Raw genomic sequence first — 24,339 nt, forward strand, 5'->3', positions numbered from 1 at the left:
TACAATTTTTTTTTTAATAAAGATAAAATTACAAAAAAGGTAAAATCAGCTCAGGAAAGGCAAATTACTTTAATAGATCAGTTTAGACATTTAACATAATAACTCACATCCATTTTTAAATACTATTACATAAAGCATGGTGAAGAAAGGAATTTCTGCCTCATAATTAGAAAACTCACAATACAACTTGCCAAAAACCAGAACAAAGCCGTTTGAAAATAAATACGGTCCATGCCAAATAGTACAAAATGAAATCAGCAGTCTCTCTCAATACGAAAACTTTTCTTCTTTTAGGTATTCTCCAATTCTAGTATTATGTTCTGCAACTGATGTGAGGCTATCTTTTGTTCAAGGGTTGCTGAGCTGTTCTGATTTTGCTCTGCATAAAAGCAAAAACAAACTTAAGTTGTGCAATTTTTTTAGATTAACTGTTCTAGAAATGTCATTTTTAGTTATTACTGTTACAAGTCTAAAATCTTTAATGTTATGAGGGAATGAAAGTAAACAAATATTTTAAAATTTAAATTTTCTAAATGCTCTCAAAAGATGATATTAATCATTAGAGTTTACCCTTTGGTGTCCGTCTTTTCACCACTGCTGTCCTTGGATTTATCCTCCTCCTTAACATCTAAAAATAAAAATTACTTGAGTTGAAACATACAGAAAAGATACAAGACTTCAAAGATTTAGAAAAAAGAACGACAAAGTTATTCTTTTTATATATACACCTGTAACTTTGGGGAAAAAAACAACTGGTTACACATCGACCTACAGTATTAAACGTACCCATCTAAGGGGATGAGCTGAGCACAGTGCCAAGCCATCCAAAATATTTCAGGATAAGTCTCTCTTGACTGGCCATAACAATGTTATGCAGTAATTAGGCCTGGATTTGCCCCTAAGCATCATGGGATTGGTTGTCTTGTAGCCTTAAGATATAGCCTTTTTCTAGAAATGTCAGAAATCTTTTGGAATACACTGTCCCCAGAAACCTATCCAGCTTTTGTTGCAGAAAACTAGCATGCTCGCTCTATGAAAACAAACTATTTGTCTAACATAAAGCAAGACTACCTTTTTTATCCCTGTTTTCATTAAGCTACACAACCCCCTTGGCTCTAAAACTTCAAGCTTGTGTGGAAGCAACAATAGTTATTAACTGAAAGTACTATTTCTGTGTGAATAGCTGCACCCTTAAACTGATGAAATTTAAAAGAGATGCTTTAAATACGATGCGGAAAAAATAATTTCAACATCTATTTAACTGTTAATTGAGAACGCATCTTTCTCCTAGCAGAGCTGACATTCGCAGTTCTAAAATACAGGATAAAATCACAACGATGTCCTACCTGCTTTTTTGTCCTCTGTCTCTTTTTTGTCTTCTTCTATCCTGGCTTTCTTTGCTCCTTTTTTATGATCTGCAACATTTCGTCGTCCACCCTCCCCTTCATCTTCAGAATCTGAAAACTCTTCGTCACAGGCTATGCGTTTATCAGATGCTCGAACTAGGATTCAAGAGTTATGAAGTTAATCAAACAAAAAGAAAAGCATGAAGTCTGATTACAATAGAACAGACCTAAAAGAAGCACCAGTAAAAATATACTATAACCATTTAACAGTGACGAAATAAGTTAGGGAAAAAATACCATCTTTGCATATACACTGGGAGATTATGACTTCTGAAAGCAACTTTAGAGACATTGGGAAGATAATTTTAACACATCTAATGAATTTCAAATACTGGAAACTAAATGACAGTTCTTAAATCACTTTCTTAAAAAGTTAAATGTATCAGGAAGCTCAGAACTCAAGAACAATTTATTTTTTTACATAAAGATAACATTAATAAAATAAAAGGTAGCTCTACAAGTACAGAAAACTTCTCACAGGCAATAAATAAAGCAAACAGACAAATTTAATTTTGAATAACACATTATCTCACTTTCCTTTTTTCACGAATAGCTCAAGTTAGAGGCTAAATCCTTCAGTTATAATTTATCCAAGACGTCTGGAGTATGTACATGTATTTTAGATTTACAATAGCTTGTTTCTTACAATACAAAACCCTGAACACTTTAATCACTTCTTTAGACTCCCTTAACAGGTTCACATTCGGACACAGGTGCAGTTTTAAAAAAAAACAACTGGCAGAACAACGGCAAGTGTTTTTACTCTGGGGAAAAAAGTTCTCCAACTGTCAATCTTGCAGTATTGCACTACTGGGACTAAGGTTCTGAACAATTCAATCTATGACTATTTGGACTTAACCTGTTATGAGTAATGACATTTCTTACTAGAAATGCGTTTGTCTGGATCTTCTCCATCCTCATCTCCACTATCTTCATGAACAGCATCTTCAGGAATGGCCTGCATCTGTACACCAGGTGCATGAGGTAACATGCGCAAGTTTTCAAACAAGCGTTGCCTGGAAGTCAGGGACAAGGAAAGTTATTAGTAAGTGGAAGCAGCATGTCCTTGGATGCTGTATTTAATTCTGAAAATCTGCACCAATGTTAACCTGCTTTGCTTTAAATCCACTCTTTCTATCCCTAAGAAATCATCAATACCCAGTTTTCTTTTCATCATTTTCTTTGAACTATTTAAACATACGTTGCAATCAACTTCAGTCTTCAGTCTCTACTAGATCAGTCCACGTCCTCCTGACCTGGGAGGACCCCAATGACAGTATTAAGAGGCTAGAGTATCAAGTTGGATAATAAACTAGCCTCTGAAGAAAGCTAGAGACTTAAAGTATGAAAACTTCCAAACTGTGTGCAGCAATGACATCAGGGTCAAAAGTGATCCATCTGGATAAGATTACTTATTGGATATTCCAGAGAGAACAAAAAGTTGTTCTTTCCCGTCTAAGCAACCTGATGCAATGGACCTCACACTGAAGAGCCATGTGCAGGAACAGAAAGGACAATGGACTTCTCTTGGGACTTGAAACTACCATTCCAAAGAATTCAAATATAGAGAAAAATGATGGGTCATTGGTCATCTTATGGGTACTCTCACAAGGATGTGAGATTCTCTATGCACAATCCAAGGCCTGGGATGTGTTAAAGAGCAAGCACATTTTTGCAGCTTATTCACACCATGAAACCTCAACTATACACAACATACAGCAAGCATCCTGGCAGATGAACAGCTGGAGCACTCTTACTGTAGAGAAATTTTATAGAATCAAATCAATAAAATAGAGGTGTGTCTCCTCTCCAACAGTGTACATATCAAATGGGTTTTAATTTTTAATTTGTGATGTATATATTTGTATTATGAACAACAGTCTATACAGCAACCCTTTCAAAAATTAGTGTTTTATCTGCTTTGGTGAATTCTGCAATTTGACAAACTTATACAGTTGCTAGTTTTTCATCTTTATTCATCTATTGTTACTAACCAAAAGTATTACTGTGCCCTATTAAGTGTGTTAACTCAGGAGGTGCTCTTCCTCTTAAACTCAGAGCAGGGACAAGCCATGGTAAACTGAGTACTTCAGGTTAACAAATTCTCTCTTATCAGTTGAGTACAGAATTGATTGCATGTTTGTATTACTACATCCCTTAAGTCCTTAAGTAAAATATTAGTTTACAATCAAACCTTCATTATGTGAGGAATAAGCTACGTATCAGATAAAGACACCCCCCCCTCCATAGTTTGGCAGTGAGCATTTCTCAAACCTTGTAGACTTGTTGAACCACAGTCCCTCAATTGCTTGCACACATCACTATCTTTCCACGGTTTTGGATGTCTGAGCTCACATGTGACTTTTTTATTTTTACAGCTGACAGCTACAAAGAATGACAATCAGTTCATGTTTAGACAAGGGAGCTGAGAATTTGAAATCCCAATCATCAGTGCACACCAGTTTCTTTCCTGACAGGATAAACTTTCTACAAAATTATAACAGTAAGCCAAGTAAAACAGTCATCTCTTTAGTTGCTGGAAGAAGTAAGAAAAATAAAAATCCGAAGTGGGTCTCAAGTTTTCATATTTATATTCATAGAATTTCATAAGCATACATGCTTTTATAGGCACAGACTTTTAATTTAAAGTCCCTCTTCTGATAAAAGGGAAAAATGCCATTTCTGCTCAATACTTTTTCAATGTGTAATAGAGAAAGGTGCATAGCTTTTAAACCTGTGTAAAACCTAAAACTTCTGGAGAAATGTGATTCACAGAACCTACTCAGCAGATAAGGTAATCACTACTTACTTGATCTTCTCCATATATTCTGGTGTATTCTGATTAGTCATATTGGATGGACTAATATGAAGCTTAAAATCTGGTCCAAAATACTCAAAGTAATCATTGTATGGCAACTCTATAAACCAAAACACAAAAGATCAATTCGTGACCCATTTAAAACATTTTAAATACAACAGTAGTTACGTCAAGATTTTAGTTTGAGAACTACTAAATCTGAAGTATTCAGGTAAGTAACTATACTTTTAAGTACTGCTCACACTGCTTAGTGTTTTTCCTCTAAATTATTCAATACATGAACTTAACTTTTTTTGTAAAATACGTACAAAAAAGAACAAAAGAAAGTGCAGCTGTAATTATGTTAGAAAACATGTTGAGATAATGTTTAAATATATTTGATAGTATAATTAAAAATGCTACTTCTGGAAAATAACTGATGATTATTTATAGCTATCAAGTTAGTCAAGTTTGAAAGGTATACGTGACCAAGTCAAAATATTCCTTTAGTAAAATGTGGTATGCATTAATCGGTTGAACATCACAGCTAGTTCAATACCCACATTAACTTTTGTACAGCAGTTCAGAGATGCCTGTCCTGTCCCTCTGCCGCGCAACACCTTTCTGGTATTTTCACAGATAACCTGTCCCCTGACTAGAACATCTAAGTTCCCAAAATGAACTAGATGAACACTTCATACTAGGAAATTGGTAGCTTTTTATATTAAATATGACCATATTTTCCCAAGTAACAAGACAAAAACAGCAAAAAGCCAGAACATTTAAGAAGTAAGATACCAAAACCCACTTCTTAATGTACCCTTTGTCTTGCTTCTTCATTCATAACTATTCCAGGATAAGGGATCTTGTTAGAAAGGAGATGGGAAGATTTGTTATTGCAACATTTAGAAATTCACTGTTTGTTCTCAGCACACATTAAAGATGGCTAAGATCCACAAACTTTAGAGGAATGTTAAAAAAATAAAAAATCCTATATATCTATCTGTTGATGGGGACACGTGAATTTTAAAACTTCCAAGATAAGGAAATAGCATCTCTTCAAATCCTTTTGTTGATGTAGAATATACATTGAATTACAGGATGTAAAATGTACATCTTGAAATGGGTTATCTACATATTTTCTCACTGACAGCAACATTCCACTGAAGTCAGATGGAAACGATATAAATCCAGTAAGAGACGTGCATCAAGAGGTTATCAGCAAAAGCTTCAGTCCAACATGAAAACTGCCAATGACTGATGCAACAAACCAGTCCAAATATTGATTTTATAGAAAAAGTTCCAAAAACATGTCCAGAAGCATATCTGGCCAGAAATGAAGGGAGCACAGGAGCTTTGGGGATCTTCCTCAGAGAAATTACTTCACTATTGAAGTCTTTAGAAGAAGCCTACTATTGCTCTTTCGGCTTTAAAACTTTTAGGAGAGCTTGTGTAGCCAAAATCAAGACAAAGAGCTGAAGTCGATATGAAGTAGTTACTTTTAAGTCAAAGACAATGAAGATGCAGCTATGCTTTACTAGGTAGAATGGCCACTTGCATACTCAATGATTTCTTATGAACACCATGTCTGTGGTACCCAACTTACATAGGTCTGTGCTGTCACAATCAAAACAAGAGTATATATTCAATCACACAGATGACAAAGTGATGCAATCATTTAAAGCTTTTAAAGCATAAAAAAGCACCAAACCCTGAAGTTTATTTAGTGCAAATGCTTCTGAAGTTATTGGCTAAACCCTAACAATAACTTTCTACATAGTTTATTCTAAACTGATGTATTGCACTTAGTTATAGAAATATTTACTATCTGTTCACTTAGACCTTCCCATGACTACTTCTTAATAAAACATTATTTGGGAGATTAATATTTACCATTAGGAATTTCACAATCTAAGGCAACAGCAGTTTCATATGTCCAGCATCGAGCAACGTTGCGAATAGTATATCCACCTCCTCCTAACATCAGCAATGGCAAGTTAAAAGTCTTTACAACTTCCACACATTTAGCATGACCTGTCACAAAGAAAAAAAGATTTGACAATGTATGCAAAATACCTATTAAAGAAAAAAATGTGTTTTCTATGTAAAGAGTTATTTAATCAGATGTATGCAGTCATACTTATTGAGAACTGAATTGATTCAAGTAAAACAGAACTGTCTCCCCCTATATTTAAGCACAACCTCACAAAAAGTCAAGATCTACATGTAAGAATTGTACAAAATATATTGAACATTACCCACCCCAGTCTTCAGAGACTTTGTATGATGGTCTCCTATTGCTGCAGTTTTGAAATGCTCTTTGAATGTTTTGCATTGACATCAGTTATGAAAAGACACAGTGATAAATCTAGGGACAATTTCCCAGTTAAAAGCAAAGTTGGAAGAAGAAAAGCAAATCAGTACTTGGTCCTTTCTACTTCTAAATTTGAACCTGTATTATAGGTTGCTAAGTCTTGCTTACAGAGTGAACTGGTGCCAAGACAGTACACAGTCCAGGTAGATACAGCATACTGAAAGGCATCTGTAGGAGGCAGCAGCTCTCTTGGTTTCCAAGATATGTAAGATGAAAAAAAATCTGAGCTGTATGGGCAACTGAAGTAGCTTTGCCACCTGGTGCAAATCAAGAAAAGAACCCTGAAACACTGCAGACCCAACAGATACTGTACTGCATTTGTTGCCTACAAAACTCTAATTGCCTCATTAAGAAAATAAAAACAAAATCCAGAAAATCAATGATTAAAACAGGGTGGATTCAAAGCTTAGTGACAGTTCAACACATATTTAACATTTTCACTTAAATAATTAATACTAATATTTATTTTGTTTGTTAAATTAATGCCTCATCCCAATTTTGAGAATCATGCCTTCAGATAGAAATGTAAGTAATACTAAAAATCAATTAATTCTACAAAAGTTAATAAAAATAAATGTTACCATAAGGCTTGGTATAAAACAATATAAGTGTACATCAGTATGAGTTTAACAATGCAATCAGTATTCTCATTTCAGGAACACCTATTTTATGCCTAACAAGATTTTTTTTTTTTTTTTTTTAAACATTTAGTAGTCCTACTAAGTGACCCACTAGTTTTGTTAGTTGACTGTCACAGTAAGTATTGCAGTAGGACTACAGTTATCATCCCGTCATTTCAGGACACAACTTAAAAGCTACAGTAAGCCTGTGCATATAAGAAAGAGAATCAGTTGAGTGGCTAGAAAGAACATGGAAAACCACGGTTCTTAACTTTTTTAGATGGATAGAAAGAAAGAGTCAACTTCTGTGTTTCTTTTGGCCATCTCTGTATAGTAAAGAAAGAAGTGATTAATCACAGTAATGATTTCTGACTTGTCTTCATCATACAAATTTGTTGAAAAATAGTATGAAAAATGTAAGTTTTTCTTAGGAAAGAAGTTACTAACGCACAATTTTCTGCTCACCTTTAACAGTAAGATTAAAGCATCCCAGCCTGTCACCAGACAATGAATCTGCTCCACACTGTAATACCACAGCACTGGGCTGATACATCTCCATTACTTTGGATATAATCTATAATCAGTATAAAACACAAAGATGTTAATTCATATTCTGAAAATAAATCCACAAAAATTAAATAGGTATTCTTCCAAAGAGCTTTAAAAAAAACTCACTGGTTTGAATATCTGTCCATATGATTCATCATCTATACCATCCCTCATTGGGAAGTTGACAGCATAGTATTTGCCTTTTCCAGCACCAATGTCCTATGAGCAAAGATAAAAAATGCTTTACTACAAGTATAGAAACACATAATAGTATCATGAAAAAAGCCTATACAAATATGTTGAACTATTTTGTTCTATTATTCATGTCCATTGGGGGGAAAAAAGTGGCAAAATACCTTACTTGATTCCCATTCTCCCATACAATCATTTTGGAATGTAAGAATTGTACACCAAGTTTGCAGGAAGTACTCTTGATTTTTTAATTCAAAGACTTAAGACAAAAAGTTGAAACAGATCAATTTAACCCAGCAAAAATAGTTAAGCAAAAACAAACAAGAAAACTGAAAAGAGCAAAGTGAGATGCACATTTTTGATGCTATACATCAGATTTAGTTTCAAGCACCCTGCCAAACCTATTCTCTGCTCCAAACATAGGATGAAGAACTGGCAGGAGCAAAATGAGAGAGAAAAATCAGAGGCCAGTTACAGGTTCCCTTCGAGAAATGGAGCCTTTTTAAACAAAATGAAAAAACAAACAAACAAAACAACCTTGCAGATTATTTTCAGTTCCATTAGTTGTAAATGCAACAACTGCAACAGTCTATCTTACTGGCTTTCTTGAACAACAAATGCATTAAAAGTCTTTGAAAATAGATAAATAGTGAATCAACCCAAAATCTTTCCACTTCTGTTTTGACAATCAGCTTAATCCCTGAAGATCTTCGCTTGCCACACATTCCCATTTCCTCCCTTTAATCATCACCAAACATGACAGAAACTGATCCATTTTACACAGCACAGTTCTCTGCCACTAATCGAGGTACAGTCGGGAAGACAGCAATATCCGACATATTTAGTTGGGCTGTACACTATTATCAAAGAACAACCCTGTATAAAGAGGCCCCATGTCTTTGAAAAAACTGCAATTCCCTAATAGGGTAGCCCAGCAGTACAAATACTAAATTTCTCAACAATAAGTATTGAAAATGGTCATGGACTTCTTCTTCCTGAACAAAGCCTCTTTAGCAGCAAATGCAGCAGTAATGAACCACTTCCAGTAACCACCATTGGGGGCGGGAGGGGGGGACGACAATGCAGCAGAGTAACAGCATTTCATGGTATTGCAAATTACACGAAGACCCTCTGATAAACATGTCTCTGACTGCTTTGGAGTGTAACAGTAATCCAGAATTACATCTAGGCCTTCAGATGTCAGTGTTTCTGAGGTGACAGTAGTACCTTGCTTTCCAGATACAAAATTAATGATTAAGTCCACCTGAATCTAAAACAGAGGAAATCAGAATATTCACACAATTTCCCATTAAACAGAGTAACTGCTCTCCAGCTAGAGCTACACAATACATGTTTCTTTGTAACTAGTATTAGTTATACCAGATATAAACACTAAAGAAACAATATAACATATTGGTAGTTGTCTCATTCATTAATGAATTAAATTGCACCACAGAATCCATGCCTCCATCTAGCACTACTGACCTATGACATAAAGGTACCACAAATCTTGTCATACCTACATCTAAGACATGTGGAAAGTCAAATAACTTACTAGAGACACTAGAAGTTCTGCACAACACTTTCACTATAAAACAAATAAACATAGCTGAACTAGAACACATGAATGCAACCTCCATCAATGTATCTGATTTACAGTGATCTGCAACCACATGATTATCAATTCATGCATGATTTGTTTCTGCATTGAATAAGCATAAACTGATCAACAAACGAGAATTACAGAAACAAGTCTAAATGGAGCCCACTGACAACAAAGATAAGATTTGGCTGTTAAAATTGATGTAAATAACCAGCTAAGATAGATCAAGCTGAGCAAAAACAAGTAGTATAATACTGGTCTCCAGAATGAACATTTACTCCTTCCCAAAAATCAGTCTCCTTTAGCTCAATTAGTTTTGCATGCTCTGGAGAGGAAAAAAAGCTATTTTTTTTCTTCTCCTGTGAGGATGCAATCATTGCAATAAATCCTGCTGAAGTCTGTATGAAGACAATGCTCATTTCAAAATACTAGCTAGCAGCACAGAACTCGAAGTTACCATGCCTGAGGTACTTGTTTGTCGCTGACACTGTGCTACAAAAAATCCCAGTGACATTGCGATTTTTATCCCCTATGACATTCTTCTATTTCAGATGTGTATTTTTTAATTCTTTGTCCTGGGTGTGGCGAGGTGAAGAATCCATAAACTCCTCTGTCAACAGGAAGTGCTGTTTCTAAAAATCCAAGATATCTAACTCTTAAAAAAAGAAACCTTGCCAAATTCAGCAACAACAGCTTGTCATTATAAACATCCTGGTCTGATCTGCTTTTTGCTTGAAGCACCACTACCACCTTGTGGCCAGTCAAGTTAAATGACATGCATAAGAACAACACTCGATCTGATTACTACCTAAATCAATTTAGAAAGCAGTTTAATGAAATCTAACAACTGTAATAACATTCAGCTCCAACAACCAAACTGAAATGAACACAAAGCACCCCACTGACTTAAAGCTCAACTTTCTTTTACTGCCATGTCCTCTGGGTATCATAAGCACACTGTGGAGCACACATTCTGGGAATATTACTATAAACACACACCTGCATCACTTGAATCAATGTGAAGATAGTAGGGAAACAGTTAACACATTCTTACAGTTCTGTTATAGATCCACGTTTTAGAAGTTTTTAATATATTTCCTAAAAACTACTAACTGTATGCACAAACTATTGTAAGAAAGTTCTAGTACCTGTTTATTGACTTATCCTTGGAGTGCTGTAATAAGGAAAGGTGGAATGTAAAAGTATGAAGCTAGGAATATATTAGTCCTAATACCCGAAATACTTTCTCAAGTGGCAAACTGGAATAACTTCCTGTTCTAATGGGCTAGTTTAATGCGAGGAAAAGCTTACTTAAAATTAACCTTAAATGCTAGGTAAACTTGTTTTTAACTCAGTTTATCAGAGGTTCTCTCCAGCAGATTAAATGATAATGCTTCATGAGCCATTGTTCCCTATATCAAGCTAGCCATAATGCTTAATAAATAATCATCTGTGAAGCATGCTACACTTCTTCTGCAGTGAGCATTGTGAAAATTCAAAACATACTTTATATTATAAGAAATATTTCAAAAAATCAACCAGCTATATTAACAGGCAAATAAAACTGAATTCCACATTGCAAGTGAAGGTTTGTGACTATTAAAGCTCCAGCATGAAGGTATTCTAAGATTTGAAATAAGATGTTAAAACTTGCGGTCTCTAAACTGCTACTTTCCACTATATGTGAAGAACTGAAAAGCAGAAACTGTAATTACAAATATAGCACATCATTACTGTAACCTAGCACTAAAGCAGTATCTACAAGGAAGTGAGCAAGAGGGAATTTATCACCTAAAGAAATTTTAGGTTCAACCTTACCCTAAGGTCCCCTGTGCCCGGAAAATATTCACCGTACTTATGGAATGATACTGTCATGACACGATCTGTGGTATAAAATGCTTCTTCAACACCATCACCATGATGGATATCAATATCAATATACAACACTCTTTGGTGATACCTAGAAAGAAAATTATGCATGAGAAATCACCATTACCCACTATGTTCGTAATATATTGATACCTAAATGAGGAAAAACATAACCAAAAGAAAAAACAATCCAAAGAACACTCACATCCCAGATTATTAGATTTGATCATTTTGGTTGAAGTTACCATAACCCCTCAGAATTATCAATACAGTTTGGATAATGGTGAAAATACATTTATCTGAATCATAACCAAGTACCACTTAAGTACCAATCATGCCAGTTAAGTATCTAATGTATTCAATATTCATCTGAGTTGTCCTACTCAGTATTACATCTTGTTTTCTTGTTCACACCACTTTCTGTTGTTTAGATATGTTAAACAATATGTGAAAGGGGCAAATTCATCTGCTCTCTCAATGACTACAAACATATTCTGCACTAGAACACCTTATGTTAGATGCTTCTCCAGAATTTTCCAAGAAGCGTAGTACTATGAGCAGGCATAATCCACGTCCGATAATTTTTTTTGTGGGTTTATTTCAATACCTATTTTCCATCAACTTGCGCTCCTCATCTCTGCAGCTTGTAAAGATAGTTATGTTCTCTTTACTAGTTTCTTAAACGACTTAGATGCAGGATTCAAAGTCATAATAAGTAAGTTTGCTAACAGTACTAAATTGGGAGGAGCCACTAACTCCTTTCAGAATAGAGAGGCCTCAAAGAGAGATCTCGACTATTTAGAAAGCTGGACAGTCAACAACAACATGAAGTTTAATAAGAGCAAGCACCAGATTCTGCACCAGGGACATGGGAACCCCTGGCTATACATTCAGACCAGTAGACAAGTTAGACAGCAGCCCCACAGAAGGGTATCTGGGGATTCTGGTCAATGGCAAGTTGAATATGAGTCAAGAGTATGTCCTTCCCTTGCAGCCCAAATGGCAAACTATATCCTGGGGTGCATCAAACAGAGCACTGCTAGCCAGTTAAGGGAAGGGATTGTCCTGCTCTGCTGTGGTGTGGCTTCAACTCAAGTACTGTGTGCAGGTTTGGGTATCACAGTATAAGTAGACTACTACAAGAGACTGTCCAAGGGAGGACTACAAAGATGGTAAAGGGTCTCAAAGGGAAGATTATGAGAAAAAAACTGAGGCCCCTTAGTTTGTTCATCCCAGAGAAAGAGACTGAGGGGAGGCCTCATAGTAGCCTGCGGCTCCCTCACGAGGGGAGCAGAGGGGCAGGTGCTGAGCTCTGCTCTCTGGAAACAGTGGCAGGATGCAAGAGAACGGCATGGAGCTGGGACAGGGGAGGGGTAGGCTGGGTGTTAGAAAAAGGTTCTTCACCAAGAGGCTCCCCTGGGCAGCGGTTACAGCCCTGGGCCTCACAGAATTCAAGAAGTGTTTGGACCAGGCTCTCAAACACATGGTCTGATTTTTGGGTGGTCCTGTGTGAAGCCAGGAGTTGGACTACGCAATCCTTGTGGGTCCCTTCCAACTTGGAATATTCTATGTTCTTATTTCCAATTGTATTGCACTTACTATTAGCATTAAAGTATGTTACTGCTTAGTATTTCCTTATATACAGCAAGTTGCAGACCATTTTATTTGAGAGGGATAAAGAAGCCAGTTGTTTGAAGCCGCAGAGCTTCAGAAACAGTAAACATCCCTCAAATACCACGCTGTTCAGTGAAGCACGAAGTGTCAGCAACAGAAGACACATTTTCATCATGCTTTGTATAATGCTATAGATTGAGTCTGAGCAGCCACAATTTCAGGCATTCTAAGATTTTTCTCTTAATAAGATGTCAGAAAAGATTTCAAAAAAAAGTTTCCCATGGCCATATAACCCACATCTATTTGAAAGTTTCCTTCCTTCACATACATGTTAAGGTAAAAAAAAAATCAAGTGTGGAACACAGAAAATTATGCTGGTTTTGTTAGACTATAGGGACATATCCCAAATATATGCAGATTAAAAGGAATGTTTTAATAAGTTAATATTTATTTTTTGTGTATGCGTTTAGCAATTTCTTCCATGCTTGGAATCACTTCCTGGTTACAGCTACTTCCCCTCACCAGCAGACTCAGATGCTACATTCCCAATCAGTCAAATGCCCAGAGTGTATTTTGTTAAATAAATAATATTTATGTTATCAGAAGGGATATAGTCCCATTAAACAGTACAATAATATTAATGATTTGAAATTTTAGTGACGCACTTCTGTTTGAAGGTAGTTTTATGATAGCTTTTTCATTACTTCTCTCAGCATTTTTTATTTTGCAACCACAGCAGCACAGCTGTTATTTCACTATTTTGTTAATAGCCACATTAACTCATGTAACAATCCAAGGAAGCTCAGCATATGATCTTCCTTGAATATTTTTGTTTGGTTTAGTAAAAATGGCTTATAAGAAACAACCAGACATATTGAAAAATCAAATCGGTATACAATTACAAGCACTACACGTGACATTTAAGTGCATAATGACTACTCTAAAGGGTCAGGCCAGCAATCATCTAGCCCACTGTCCCCATGAGTAGCAACAGGAGGCAACTTTTACAGAGACCAAGCAAGCCTATCCATTTTCTGAAATCTGCTACCCTAGTACTTGTTTGCCACCTACAATTACAGCATATGGTGTTTTAGAGGGTGCACTCCTTCTTGGTTCTTTAACTTTCATTTACAGAACTCTTGTCCATGATTATGTGGTCTTTTCCTTTTTAATCTGTTGTTGTTTTCTGTCTCATTCCTAGACTAGCAAGATCTAGAAGTTCACTATCTTCTGTGTAAAGAAGTATTTCTAAGTATGTGTTTCAAAACTATCTCCAAATATCTATCTTTTCAGCTTGCCCGTATTTTAGTTTAGGCTTCTCACTGGAGCCAAAATGGACAGTTTGGAGTTTTCTCAATTGACATCGTACAAGTTCACCAAAGGCTATGAAAACTCAGTGAAATAATGACATTACAACCCACATCTTCAAACATTTAAATACTCAAATTTGACACTATAATTTTATCTTTATTCCTCATCATAAACTTACTTCAGTAACTCAAGGATGGCAAGCACAATATCATTAACATAACAGAAACCAGATGCTTCTGACTTCTTGGCATGGTGAAGACCTCCCGCCCAGTTAACAGCCATGTCTGTCTGTTGTCTGTTCAATTTTACCGCCCCAGCTGTAAAAAGACACACAGAATTGAAAGGAAATGCAGTCAGAAATGTCTGAAAGCCTTTAAATCTGTTACAGAAAATGTATTTGTTTTTATTATTATTATTATTAATATAATTAAATCTCACAGTTAATCATAGATTTAATCATTTACCAATACCGAGATACAGATTGTCAAATATCAGACAGAACAATTAACTACTGATCTGCATGTTTCTATATAAAACAAACTTGTATTTGATAGTATATTAGAAAGTGAAGCAAAGTTTTAAGTTGCCGACATAGACTAGTAAAGCTACAAAACATATGGCAAACAACCCATACTTACCAACAGAGCCTCCAGTTGATAGCTGACAAAACTCAAACAGGCCATCAAACACAGGACAATCTTCTCCAACGTTAACTGTTTAAGAAATGCATTACTTTTCAAAAACATCATTCCAACAGTATTGTTAAAAGCATGGATGATGCATACAGATGCATAACACATTTCAACAACCCTTTCTTTTTTTGATAGGTTAAATTTTAAACATTGAAACACACATACAGCTTGCCCACACCTCTAATAATCAAAGTCAATTGGTAAGGTCTTTATCATCTAAGATGACTCCACACTGTTCTGTTTTAGTTATTTTGTTTCCACGGGAAGCTTTTTTTTTTTTAAATGAAGAATTAAAAAGAAATTAGACTGTTTTTATGTTTTGGAAGATATGCTGATTAACAGCATATTAAGAAATGTACAACTGTGTGGAAAAATATGTCGAGAAAGAGGCACCGCAAAAAGGTAAGAATATATCAATTAAAAAATGAAATCGTGTCAAGCTGCACTTCTAATAGTACTTTCAGCTTATTTCTAAAATCCAAGCAATAAATTCATGGAAAAAGTGACATCTGAATAACATCCAATTTTTACCACCTCTAACAGGAGTGAGTCAACTTTACCTGAACACATTTCTTTACCTGACCACATTTTCACTTTTATTTTTTTGTATTATTTCTCTGTTCCCCTATAAGCAATTTTTCTTTAGCAAGATTTTACATTAAAAAGTATTTAAGACATTTTTGCAAACAGCTAACGACTAAAGTCTAACTTGGCGCACTAAACCTACAGGAAGTATTATTCCACATTCAACATACACTCTGAACAGGCGCATGTGTAAATTCTTTCATAAGCTTAATGAACAGTTTTGTGAGTATAGATGCTTTTAAATAGAAAGTCCACCAAACTAGTATAGCTAAAGAAAGCCGTGTTACTCTTACAGCATTTCTCTAACCTACTTACATTATTAGGCTACTGTTTCTACCTTTGTACAGGTGAATATTTAGCTTTAAATAACATTAACCATTAAAGCACATACACAAATGCACATTTAGCCTAATATTGACACTTACATCTCTGCATCTGCTTGCTGTACTCAGACATATTGTCAGGCCTTATTGATCGGAGAAATTTGATGTATTCATCACTATGGTACTTGGTCATTTCCTCAGCAGTTGCTTTGTGGGGTCGCTGATAACAGAACAAGTTATTTTAATAACTGTTTTTGCAGCAGTACCCTGATTAACAATTGACTAAAACAGACAACTCAAAAGAAATAGTCTACTCTGACAGGTGAAATAGTGAAACTGCTAGTAGTAGTGTTTTGCATAATGCAAGGTTTACTAGAGTCTGCTAAATTCTTCTAACCCCAACCCCAAACAAGAAAATAAAAAGTTTCATAAAAGTTCCTACTGAGGCTGTATCTCACTTCTTCTGGAGATGGACAGCAATCAGCAGTCGACGCCAGTTATAAAACAGTGCTTCATTTTTAAGTAAGACAGCTCTATATACACTAATTATTTTCTATTTCCACTCCCACTTCTCTATTTGTGTGAGAATACTTAAAGCCTTTATAAAAAATGAAAACGTTTCAGTATAATGTTTCGCTTATACTCACGTAAATTTCCATTTTTCTGTATAAGCCATAATTTAGCAGCAAGTTGTGGGTCATTCGGATCCTATGAGGCTTCATTGGATGCCCTTGTCCATAGTAATAGTTTCCAATATCACCTGTCAATATTACACAAATGAATTTGTATTTCAAAAACAACTTTCCATTGCTACCTAAAAGAATCATCCCCAGAAGATAAATGATGATTCCAGAAAGAGATGATAAAGTGAACACTCAAACAGTCCATGAAAGGCTATATGTAGGAAGCAGATGGCCAAAAGGCCAAAAACTAAGGCCAAAACTAAGACCTTTACCAAAAGCAGACAGCAGTGGGAGAGTGAAGATGCATCCAAGAGGTTTCAAAATCAAGAGCAAAGAAACTAGTGGGATGAAGCTGTAGAATGGTAAACAACATTGGAACGAAGAGGCGAGCAAAAACTACTGATGACAGTGGCATTATACTGCAACAAGAGGCTGTGGTAAAACTGCAAGAACTGATTTTAAGAAGATACCATCCCCAGCCTACCCTGAACTGCTAATCCTAACAGTTACATTCCAGCAGTTAGCTTCAAATCCACTCCTGTAACCACACGCGTAAACATTTCTGAGCCACCTGCTGCTAGGGATCCAGAGTAGTTTTACAGAGACTTGTAATCCAAATGAACCCAACTCTGTCCAATTGGAGAGTGACTAGACACATGATCATCATAATAAATTTAACACACTTCCAAGAAAAGAAGAATGGCTACTTTCACTGGCTAGTAAGTTCTCCACCAGCTTGCATATAGTAAGAGCACACCTGCCTCTCCTTTAAATACTGACATTCCCAAGACACGAACCATTTTAAATAGAACCAGTGCTCCACACGTTTCTAGAAAAGTGGACAAGCCTGAAATGTATGCCCAGTTGTCAAGGGCTTTCAGTTCGCCAATTCCATAACAGCTGTTTGCAATAGATCTTCTATTTTGAGGAAATTTCCTGGTAAAATTAGTGGTTTTACCTTCTTGACTTTTTAAAAACTTTTCTTGTCAGTTACCAAGACCTGGAGTCTTGCTCATACAGCAACCCTGCACTTTCATCACATACAGGTCAAGAGCAGAAGGTTAAAACAGAGGATAATCCGACCTCCCACATATAAAAACATCACTTTACATTTTATAAAATTCCATATAACAGCATATATAATATATAGGGTTCAGGAAAGAACTTCCACAACTCTTTGAAACAATGACAGTAAGATGGAAACTGACCATTTACCAGCCCCACCTTTTTTTTTTTTTTTTTAAATGAAGTTACCATTAAGTCCCATGTTCACAAAGCTTTAAGCTAGTAAAAGCTTAAAATTTTGAAAAATTTAAGACTAGTAATTCCATAATAATGGCTTTAAGTAGCATGAAATTTTTGAAGAAACTTCAGAACACATGGCAAAGAATGCATGTTGCACTTTTTTTTTTTAAGCAGGTCATTTCAGTTTCAATTACACACCATGTATAGTCGTTAACACTGACATTTTACTCAAAATGTTAATGGATAATTAAAAATGATTTCCTATCTTCTGGAAAAGGTGAGACTTTTCCTTACATAAAAGAAGGTACTCTTACCCATTTCCCAAGCATATTTGGGACACATCCTTTGATAAGAGCATCAATTATACATTCAAAATTAATCATCTTCTACACACCATACACTGCAGAAAGCATTCTTAAAAAATAACAACAAAACAATCAGTCATCAATAAATTAAGCATGACTTTTTTTTTTTAATGAGGAAGAAAAACTTTTAAAAGTTTGGCAATTTGGCAAATTTAGTGGGAGACTATTTGATAAAAAAAGATGATTTGTTGGTGAGTAGCTAGCAGAAGCATATCAATCCTTTCATGTTAGAGGTCAGCTATAACGATTAACAATAGATATTAATATAATACACTTCAGCAACCAGCAATACCATTTGCATCTTTTCAGGTCCAGCAAAAGAGGGTTAGGGCATTAGCCTCTTAAAAAAATACATAAATTCAAATGTATGGACAAAAAGCCCACTGAGTTTCAAGGAACTGTTATGACGTGCATGTTCTCAGTGTGTGGGTAGGGGTAAGGAATAAGTCTCCTCTTTCTGCATTACTGCCTTGATTTGCGGCCTGTATCACCACCACCTTGGAGACATCATCCTGTGGAAGGCAAAGGTCTGCTTAGAAGTTTCTCCTTCAGTCCATGAAGGAGAAGGTGCCCCTCCTGGAACTTCTTCATCCACTCATCCTGAAACCCATGCATCTCTTTTGCAAGAGCAAGGTGTACCAAGATCCACTGCATGTGGGGCAGGGCGATACCTCCCCACTGATGGAACTAGAAAGCTCTGCACTTAGTACCAGACTAATTCTGGTGATAGTATGCATATTTACATATACATACATACATGTGTGTGTGTATATATATATATATATATCTATATGAGATAAGTGAATACAGCAGAGCCAAGTATGCAAGACTACTATTGCTGATAGCATGAGTACTTGATGTCAAAGATGTCAATACAAGGGTAAAAATACAGAAGTGTTATGAGCATACTCATAACACATCACTCACCAGTGAGGATGTACATGGTAAGTGAAAAAAAACACGAGTGAAACAGGAAGCAGAGGGGAAAAAATGCAAAGTAGCACATGCAGAAAGTCGACAAATCTATTAATCCTCCACACCAAGGTTTCAAAGACTCTAATTTACTGTACTATACCAGCAAAAACATCAGCTATTGAGAAGTAACGATATAATTTTGAAACATCGAGTCTCCTAGAAGGAGACAAACCAAGTGCCAATACAATGCCAGCACCAGCTTATTGTTCACCATGTGATTCAAGCTGTGATACCAGAGGACAAGGAAGATCTACCTAAAAATTAACTCATTACACATGCTGTAATGTCTTGGGTTCAAGTATGCTAACAATACAGTAATAACTCATCGATTCAGAGAAGCTACACCATTAGGGCTACGAAGATGGTGAAAGGCCTGGAGGGGAAGACGTACGAGGAACGGCTGAGGTCACTGGGCCTGTTCAGCCTGGAGAAGAGGAGGCTGAGGGGAGACCTCATCACAGTCTACAACTTCCTCGTAAGGGGGTGTCGAGAGGCGGGAGACCTTTTCTCCATTAACACTAGTGACAGGACCCACGGGAACGGGGTTAAGCTGAGGCAGGGGAAATTTAGGCTTGACATCAGAAGGGGGTTCTTCACAGAGAGCGTGGTTGCACACTGGAACAGGCTCCCCAGGGAAGTGGTCACTGCACCGAGCCTGTCTGAATTTAAGAAGAGATTGGACTGTGCACTTAGGCACATGGTCTGAACTTTTGGGTAGACCTGTGCGGTGTCAAGAGTTGGACTTGATGATCCTTAAGGGTCCCTTCCAACTCAGGATATTCTATGATTCTATGATTAAATTCTGAGTAGAGCTATAAAATGAAAACAATTCCACATGATTCTTTTGTTGAACCTCAGTGTTGGACACTCACATCTCTACGAGAGAGTTCATGAAGGTCTGTAGATGTTCAGTATTCTATAGCAGAAAAATACAAGATGCTACATGCCCTAAAGGAACTTCGGTTACATTTCACAGACTAACAACAAACTAAGGAAAGCAGCTACGCCCCCAAGAAACACATGCAACACTGTCCTCTTACTAAGATTTATAGAGAAATGACACCTTTAAATTGACTGATTACAAAACAGTCTTAACAGCCTGAAGGGGGTTGGGAGATACGACATTTACGTACCATTTTATTTGTAACTTTGGTTACTAAGATAATTTGTTATGTACACCAATCGTAACTCTGCTCATTTTAAATACAGTTACCATAAAATCACAAGGTATTTCAGAACCGTTTTAAGGACTGAAACCCAACCACAACTACGGTGGAAATCACACAAAAAAAATCTTAACAGAGGTAGTTATATTTGGATTGACTTCTACAGTACGAAGAGGTGAAATCGTAAAGATTAATCTAGAAAGTAATCATTGATGCCTGATCAATCCAACAAAAAGCTACTTAAATAGACCTAAAGCTACTACATTAGCATATGAGGACCTGAGTTTTTTTTTTTTTTTTTTTTTTAAATTAAGCAGGTGAAGTTCAGACTTTTGAGTCTTGAGCAGAAGTTGGGTACCACTGCAGTTTTGGAAACCACAGTGCAAATCATCAGCAAATTTCAGTGAAATACTCTTCGGTTAGAGTTTACATTTGCAGATAAACAAGTTAAACACAAAGTACTAATGTACTTAAATGCTGTCTGAATACACTAGCCTACTGTGCTATTACTACAGGTTTAGTCTCATCTTTATGGGTGGAACCAACCACATTCTGATGCAGATCTCTGAAATTTTTCACAAAGGTTGAGCCTTTTGAACACCCACATCGAATTATGCAAGACAAGTAATCTAAACAATACTGCTAGTGCACTGGCACTGAACAAACCCACTTATTAACTGAAACTGAGCTAGCTGCTGTAATTCCACAGAACTGTGCTTTGCTGTACAGGACACAGAGTTGGAAAGACCATCCTGGGTCCTGCCTGTTGCTGTGGGCAATGGTACAACACCTATCTGTTTTGAAACTGGCCACTGAACCACATGCTTCAAGACCACTGCAATGACTCGAAGAGACATATAAAGAAAGGGCTACAATATCCTTCCGTATCTAGGACAGTTCTTGGTGATGTCAGCAACAGACTTCACTAAGTTATGATCACAAATATTAAGGTGCCTAGAAACATTTGCTCAAAATATTTTAGACAAGAGAACTAAAATACCCTAGTTTGCACATTTCTCTGTGATATACTGCATCAAATTTAATAAAATTCCTGACAAGCGTGATCACGAACAACATAAACTCTGCAAACAGGATGTAGCTGGCACTCTGTTACAAACAAGCTATAGAAAATGAAATCAAACTCCTTCTTCCACAAGCTTACTGGTTGCAGGTACAGACTGAAGGCTGTTAAAACTGTTAATTAACAACAAATGTTAACAGCAACACACTCATCAAGACTTGTTAAGTGACAGGCTAATTTGAAAAAGCAACTCCAGATGACATAATGAGTTACCACAAAAAGCACGTAGAAATTTATTGCATCTTAAAAAAAATATGCACATATGCTTCTAGTACTCAACACTTTTTGTTGTGTATTTTCAAAGAAAAAGAATGAAAGTCTGTGTGGAAGGACAACTATGATAAAAAAAATGGTCGTTTACTTCCGTGAGGACATCCTTAGAGATATTCTGCTACCTCAGTTGTGAGCTTGCAGTATCTGTACTTTTTGGGTTTGGGTTATTTAAGGCTTTGAACACTCCCCCCACTTTGATTCAAGGCTTTGCTGGTTCAACGTGTTACAAAATACTAAGAATTACCAGATGAACCACAAATTAGCATTGGAAATATTTACCGCAGGTATTAACTCTAAAAGCTCTGCTAACAACTGAACTTCCAAAAGAAGTTTAGAACAACTGTTGGCTTTGGAAATAAAGAGGACACCAAAAGTGTTGTGATGCTGTTTATTTGTTACAGTGAAAATCATTATAAAAATGACTTTCAAAACAGATACTCCTCCTTTCTCTACATTATTTTTAATTGCACATGTTGTAGTCTACGTATTTAAGCAAGGTATTAGCTACAACTGCTTGTAAGTCACCATTACACTGTCACCTCAAAATTTCTCTTCCCCACTTTCTCCTACCTCTTTCCTAGCTGGTTTAGGGATCCTGACACTAGTACCAAGAATCAAAATACAGGAATCACAGCAAAACTAAAGATATCCATGCCTAGTAAATTATAAGCACCTGACATTAAAAAAAATAATGCTTAGTAAAAAAAAAAAAAAAAACAAAAACATAACATGCAAACAGTTGTAGACAGAAAGGTTCTCATCTATTGCTACAGTCTTCCTTTCTACAAGGAAAGAACTGATTCCTCTTGCTTGGTAGTAAGATCCCAGCCTCACCAAAATTATCCCTAACAGGGGCCTCCTTTCCCCTTTAGGCTGAACAAAGAACCAGAGCCAGCAACAAAGAGAAGGGGGCGGCAACCACCACTCTGCCTCCTTTAGTGTGGTGAAAGACCAAGACAGGCCCCACAAGATCTGCCATTTCTAAAGAATGGCGGATTTGCTGCAGCAGCAGGCACCTTTGATAGCTTAGTGGGTTTAGCTCATTCCTCTTCGTTTCCAAAATGGTGAAACCAACAAAACGTGGAGGCAAAACAGCCTCAGCCTCTGTTCCCTGAGTACGAGGGCACCAGCCTCATCCACCAACCTACAGAATTGTTACACCTGGAGGCGATTTGAAAGATTTGATCTGTAAGTGAAGTGACCATCGAGTTTACCTTGTGAGTACGAAAAAAAAAAAAAAAAAAGAAGGAAAAACAAACGCAAAGTCAACAGAACAAAACGAAAAGTTCTCCCTGCCGTGGCCAGCACCGCCACCAAGTTGCTGCACGCATCTGAAGCGCAGCACGAGCTTTACCCACTTCTCCCCTGCCTGTTGTACTGACAGCACAACCCCCCAGTCGCTGCGGTCCCCCCCGAAGGAAGCGAGCACCCCGGGAGGGGCTGCGAGCACCTGGGGCCCGCAGCCGCAGCGCTGGGCTCCGCCGGCAGGGAGCCCCTCGCCCCCCCCCCCAGCCCCCAGCTCTCCGTGAGAGCCCGGGCAAGGCCTGGGCCGCAGCAGCCACCAGGTGCAGACCCTACGCATGGCCTCGGCTCTTTTCTTTTTTCTTTTTTTTTTTTTTTTTTTTTTTTATCGGGGGAGGAGCCAGACGCGGCAGCGACTCCCCCGCCCTCACGTTTAGCGGATGAAGGGGAGTGTCCCAACTTTTCTCTCTCCCCCCCACCCCCTCTTTTTTTTTTTTTTTTACCCTTTCTCATTTTGGGAGGCGGGGGGGGAGGGCGGCGGGGGTATAACAATAAACACCGCGCTCACACCGCCGGGAGCCCGGCGGCCTCCTGGCTCCTCACCCCGATTCCCTTCCCTTCCCCTCAGCGATCCCCGGGGCTCCGCCGGCTGCAGGTGGACGGGACCCCGGCCCCTCACAGGGCTACGCGGGGCAGGGGGCGCCCGTAATGGCGGGGGACGGCGCCCGGCGCGGCGGTTGCCGGCGGTTAACGGCGGCTAACGGCGCTGCCCCGCTCCTTCCCTCCCCGCAGGCCCCCTCGCTCACCGTCGTAGTAGTAGCAGACTTTCTTCTTGCCGCCGCCCTGACTGTACGCCATAGGGCCGCCGCGCCGGGGCCCAGCCGGGGCAGGGGGAGGGAGCGGGAGGCCGAGGCGAGCGCCGAGCCGGCACCGAGGGAGGGAGGAGGGAGGAGGAGGAGGAGGAGGGAGGGGGCGGGAGAGCGGGAACTCGCGACGCCGGGCTGCGGGCGGACCCCACCATCGGCTGCGCGGGGAGGGGGGGGGGCGGGAGCGGGTCGCGACCAATCCGCCGCTGCCGGGGGAGGAGGCGGAGAGGAGAAGGCGGGGAGAGGTGGAAGAGTGAGTGAGAGCGCTCGCCCACTCGCTGCTGTCTTTGGCGGTGATTTTTTTAGGTGGAATTGAGGGAGGAGGCAGCGCGGAGCCCTCCCCAGCGGGCTCGGGGAGGAAGGGCTTTCCCTGTTCCCCCCCCCCAGCGCAATGGTACGGCCCTCCGGCGGGAGGGAGCGGGCTGCAGGGCTTATCCCCGCCCCTCAGTGGAGCCCCCTCCTCGGCGCATGCGCGGGGCGGCCCCGGGCGGCCCCTGTGCCGCATGGC

The 24,339-nt window shown here is 38.2% G+C and overlaps 1 protein-coding gene across 1 annotated transcript; it reads right to left on the bottom strand.

The window, feature by feature from the left end:
• HDAC2 (histone deacetylase 2) lies at positions 1–23,925 on the bottom strand. The gene is made up of 14 exons (XM_084283330.1): positions 23,772–23,925; positions 16,583–16,695; positions 16,038–16,155; positions 14,974–15,048; positions 14,514–14,652; positions 11,360–11,501; positions 7,873–7,965; positions 7,663–7,771; positions 6,097–6,237; positions 4,216–4,324; positions 2,292–2,422; positions 1,347–1,502; positions 571–628; positions 1–379 (listed from the first exon to the last, which is right to left on the bottom strand). The coding sequence occupies exons 1-14, from the start codon at positions 23,821–23,823 to the stop codon at positions 349–351; spliced, it is 1,467 nt and encodes a 488-aa protein (XP_084139456.1). The 5' UTR covers positions 23,824–23,925; the 3' UTR covers positions 1–348.
• Positions 23,926–24,339: the final 414 nt, after the last annotated feature.

The sequence above is a fragment of the Netta rufina genome (assembly GCF_964035555.1).
Source record: "Netta rufina genome assembly, chromosome: 3".
In the NCBI taxonomy this organism is placed as follows: Eukaryota; Metazoa; Chordata; class Aves; order Anseriformes; family Anatidae; genus Netta; species Netta rufina.

Excerpts from the sequence above, each read along its gene's own strand:
- HDAC2 (XM_084283330.1), bottom strand. The coding sequence starts at position 23,823 with ATGGCGTACAGTCAGGGCGGCGGCAAGAAGAAAGTCTGCTACTACTAC. Across the intron at positions 16,696-23,771 it reads AGTCTGCTACTACTACGACG|GTGATATTGGAAACTATTAC; the intron begins GTGAGCGAGGGG and ends TAATATTGACAG. Across the intron at positions 2,423-4,215 it reads GAATATATGGAGAAGATCAA|GCAACGCTTGTTTGAAAACT; the intron begins GTAAGTAGTGAT and ends CCTGACTTCCAG.